Source organism: Microtus ochrogaster, chromosome 22 (genome assembly GCF_000317375.1).
Source record: "Microtus ochrogaster isolate Prairie Vole_2 chromosome 22, MicOch1.0, whole genome shotgun sequence".
NCBI classification, from domain to species: Eukaryota; Metazoa; Chordata; class Mammalia; order Rodentia; family Cricetidae; genus Microtus; species Microtus ochrogaster.
In genome coordinates this window covers 29,834,445-29,838,554 of record NC_022023.1, presented here as the reverse complement: position 1 = coordinate 29,838,554, position 4,110 = coordinate 29,834,445, and the positions used below count along the sequence as shown (strand labels likewise).

At 46.7% G+C, this 4,110-nt stretch overlaps 1 protein-coding gene across 2 annotated transcripts in view; it reads right to left on the bottom strand.

Moving 5' to 3' along the window:
- LOC101996525 (E3 ubiquitin-protein ligase HERC2) overlaps positions 1-4,110 on the bottom strand; it is a 160,101-nt gene that overhangs the window by 11,548 nt on the left and 144,443 nt on the right. For both annotated transcript variants that reach the window (XM_005357814.3, XM_026784298.1), the window contains exons 84-86: positions 2,930-3,117; positions 2,205-2,402; positions 64-147 (exon numbers count right to left, since the gene is read on the bottom strand). In XM_005357814.3, the coding sequence (XP_005357871.1) occupies positions 64-147; positions 2,205-2,402; positions 2,930-3,117 (470 nt within the window). The remainder of the gene's footprint in view (positions 1-63; positions 148-2,204; positions 2,403-2,929; positions 3,118-4,110) is intronic.

The window sequence follows — 4,110 nt, the reverse complement described above, 5'->3', positions numbered from 1 at the left end:
CAGGGCACCTCTTGCACCATGGAAGCATCACCTGTACAGCTGTCAGGCTGGGAAGGGAGTTACCTGGATGCGGTTCAGCTCCACCACAGGTCCATGCTGGCGGTCTCGCACCATAGTTGCTTGCACTACTTTTCGGAAAGCTGCTTCCTGAAACGTGAAAAACAGACAGAGTTTATAGGGCCTGAAATAGAAATCGGCATGCCAGGAGAAACCATGTCACTGTTTTATATCCTCTATCCCTTAAGAAGATAAAATGGCTGTCCTTTACAGGGTGTGCAATAGAGCCAAGTAGCCTGGAGAGCTGTGTAGAACCGGAGAGTTTGTAAGCATGCCTGACAGTTGAGCAAAGACTCAGCTCTCTCAGAAAGAGCAGACAGGAGGGCTGGAGCTTTGCAAACACCTGCCCAACACAGGCCCAAAAGACTGAGCAGTGGCAGCAGGGTCTGATGTTGACACTCTTAACTGCATCACAGAGCAGCTGGGAGTCGGACATGCATGTGGAGCACACTGTAAGCACACACTGAAAGAAACCATAAGGAAGATGGCCAGGACAGTGTGGGCATCACACTAAGGATTCGGATATCATCCAGAAGGGACACGTGAGGAGCATTCAAAGGAAACAGCCAGTAGTAGGTCTCAGGCCTCTTTGCTAAGGGCACAAGAGTACCTTTTCTCAGAGCTGGGAAGGGGAGATCTGTAGAAACACAGGCCTCCGACAAATCCTAAGCCCCTCGCTCAGACCAGACTCTTAAGAATTCCAACCCGAGACAGCAGAAGCAGAGACATTAAGTAATCCAAGAAGCACTAGAGGTAAGATTTGGTTTCAGAGGTGGAGAAACATCAGCACCATGCCTCATGCATAGCCTCACCTGCCTTCCTGCACACCCCACTCACACCTGGGGCTAAGTTTCTCCCCCAGAGAGGCTTTCCTGCTTTGAATCCCTGGTTGTCCTGCTCTTCTCCAGTGATACTGGTGGAAATGTTCTGTTTAGTTCATTTTTTAAGAAAAGGTCTTGCAACTCCTGCTAGTCAGCTTACACTAGCCCTGAGCCCATTACGTAACCTGGGATGGTCTCAAACTCACAATTCTCCTGTAGATTACAGTATTTATCACCACACCCAACTCCTTGATGGTACCCTGAGTTAAAGGCAGTAGGACTTCCTTCCTTTGCTCAGCTGCTGGGGCCCTTCAGATGCCCACTTCATGCTGCCCTATCCTGTTACTGCTTCACTGAAGAACCCCACACCACAGCCCATGCTTTCCCGCCCAGAGGTTCCAGCATCTGTAGGAGATGTTCTCACACCACCTCATGAGGGTGTAGCCTACCTTTTAAGTTCTTCCCCTTTGCTGCCTACCGCTCTCTCTTCAAAAGACAAAACAAAGTAAAAATGACAGAATTGCTATTTTTAACTATTAGAAAAACAGTTGAAATTAGGTTTCTTCCTGCACCTATCAGCAGAAAGTGCATCTTCCCTTAGACACCCTCAGGCACCGTGGACATAAAAAGCACACAGTCCTCCTGCTCAGTACAACAAAGCCTCTCTTAAAAAAGGATTACTGTTTGGATACACTCTAAAACATCTACATTTTATTTCATCAGCAAGAATAGACTATACTCCTCGAGCACAACATATATCAAAGACTCAGCCCGTCGGAGCGAAGTGGTCTTGAAGTATGTGCTCTTTTTCTTATACAAAGCTACCACACCTGCCCTCTAAGATCCCACTAAGATGTCCACCAGAAATTCAATAGCTTACCCTTTCACTTCTCAGCCAGACATTCCTTATAGGGAGCTCTGATTAATAAAAAGAATGTCAGTGGGTCAAAATCTATCCCATGCCCTTTAGATGCCAACAATCCTGACTCTGTCTACTCCTCGTCCCTGTGAAATCTCCAGCCCTGTGCTGGACACATGGAGGAACCCTAACACCACTGTCCATGTTGTCCTAAGATTCCCCCTCCAGTGTCAGTGGGACAGACGACCATCCCTCAAGGTCAGGCAGGGAGAGAAAACCACGTGCACATGGCTGGTTTTTTGTTTTTTGTTTTTTGTTTTTTTAAATATGTTCTAAGTACTTAGAACAGGCTGGCATGTAGGAGACACTCAAAGACCATTTGCTGAATGAAATAAAATTTATATCCATAGTCCCAGAATAAAGATGTTGTGAGTAAAAGACACTGTCCACAGACTGCTACACAGTACCTTTCCCTGGGATATTAAGATCCCTCGGAGAGTGTCAAACCCAACTGAAGGCCCGAGTCCAGTTTCATCCAGAGAGCCCTCTAGGTCAAACATGGGGATGCAGGGACAGAAGAGCTCTGAGATGTGGTGCAGCAGCAGCAGCCGATTCCTGAGGGCAATGATGGGGATCTCCTGCAAATGGTTGTACTCCATGGGCACCTGAAACACCAATGTGTTGCTGAGTCCACGTGGAAAAACACAGAAAGCCAAAACGTCTTATGATTTCTGACATTTGTCTGCAAAACTTCTCATGTTCTTTCTAGATAGTTTTATTATTTGAGGCAAATAGTGTAAATACCAAAAAATGTTTAAAATATTAGTTTACAGAAATAATATTTACCAAGATATACACAGGGCGCATACACTATCAGTTGTTTTATGTAGTTTTCTGGCTGGTTGGTATCAGCATTAAGGCCCTTTTCCTCTACCCCGTTTTTTCAGTTCTGTTGGGGACTGAACCCAGGGCCTCGTGCATGCCAAACAAGTAAGCATTCTATCACTGAGCTATGCTACCAGCCCAATATTACAGTTATTAATATCATTGTTTTATGGCATTAAGAACTGATTGTCATAGTGAACACCTCTACAAACACATAACTCAAGAATCAGTCATGTTGTTGGACCTGCATGACGGCTAACTGTCACAGTGTGCTCCCATTCGGCACAGCTACCCAGAGAGCACTGACCTGTGCAGGGAGCTTGCCGGCGCTGGCTGGCTTGCTGGTTGACCATGCAAGGGTATGTGCAGAACCACAGGCCACACGGTTGACCTTCTTACCCTGAAGGGCAGCTACCAATCGAGGTCTCTGAATAGCATTAGTTGTTCCATCTCCTAGCTGCCCCTCGTCATTGTCACCCCATGTGTAAACTTCACCTAAAAAAAGCAAATGCAAAGAACTTAATAAGGGAAACAACAGGCCGGGTGGTGGTGGCACACACCTTTAATCCCAGCACTCGGGAGGCAGAGGCAGGTGGATCTCTGTGAGTTCGAGGCCAGCCTGGTCTACAAGAGCTAGTTACAGGACAGGAACCAAAAGCTACAGAGAAACCCTGTCTCGAAAATTCAAAAAAAAAAAAAAAATAAGGGAAACAACGAATCCACACAGCCCCAGTGTACCCATCACGCTGCAGACCTTTCTGCCCTTCTGTGTTTTCTCTAAGCATCAGCTAAAAGTCACCACACACTGATTGCACATCCAGAGGAAAGCATACTTCCCGGGACTCTCCAGCACCTGCTAGCTAACACCCCTTCTCTGGTCTGGTCCATTAGTGCTGGACCAGGTAAGCAATAGCAGCATTTCTCCATCAGAACAAGGAACATGAAACATCAAGAAATATTCCTAAAAACCTATCCAGCTCCTGAATGCTAAACAGAGGAAGAAAAGCCCATTTCTAAGATGAACAAAATCCATGTTCTTCATAACCCTGGCATAAGTTCCATCAGTCACAACACTGACCATACTGTTTGGTCCAAACTGGATGCAAACAGTGCAGCACTACCATAGAAACAGTCTACGGGCAAGGTCATGTGCTGAGCAGAGCAGATGGGAAACACCACGTGCAGTCTCCTCAGGGTGGGTCATGTAGGACTGCTGTGTGATCAACAGCAATATACCCGTGTCTGGTTCCTTCCTGCACAAGAATTCAGCTCCAAAGCCACAGGGTGAGTACCTGAGCACCACCTCTAAGAAGATGCCTCTGCAAAGATGCACACGGGTACGGAAGGCACTGAGTTTGAGAAAAGGAGGCCCAAAGCATCTACCTGTGTGGCTGTGTGGCAACCTGTTACAAAACAAGAGCTCACAGAAGGCAGGACAAAAACTACCCCAGGATGCTGGTCACACAGTGACGAGTGAATAAATTATTG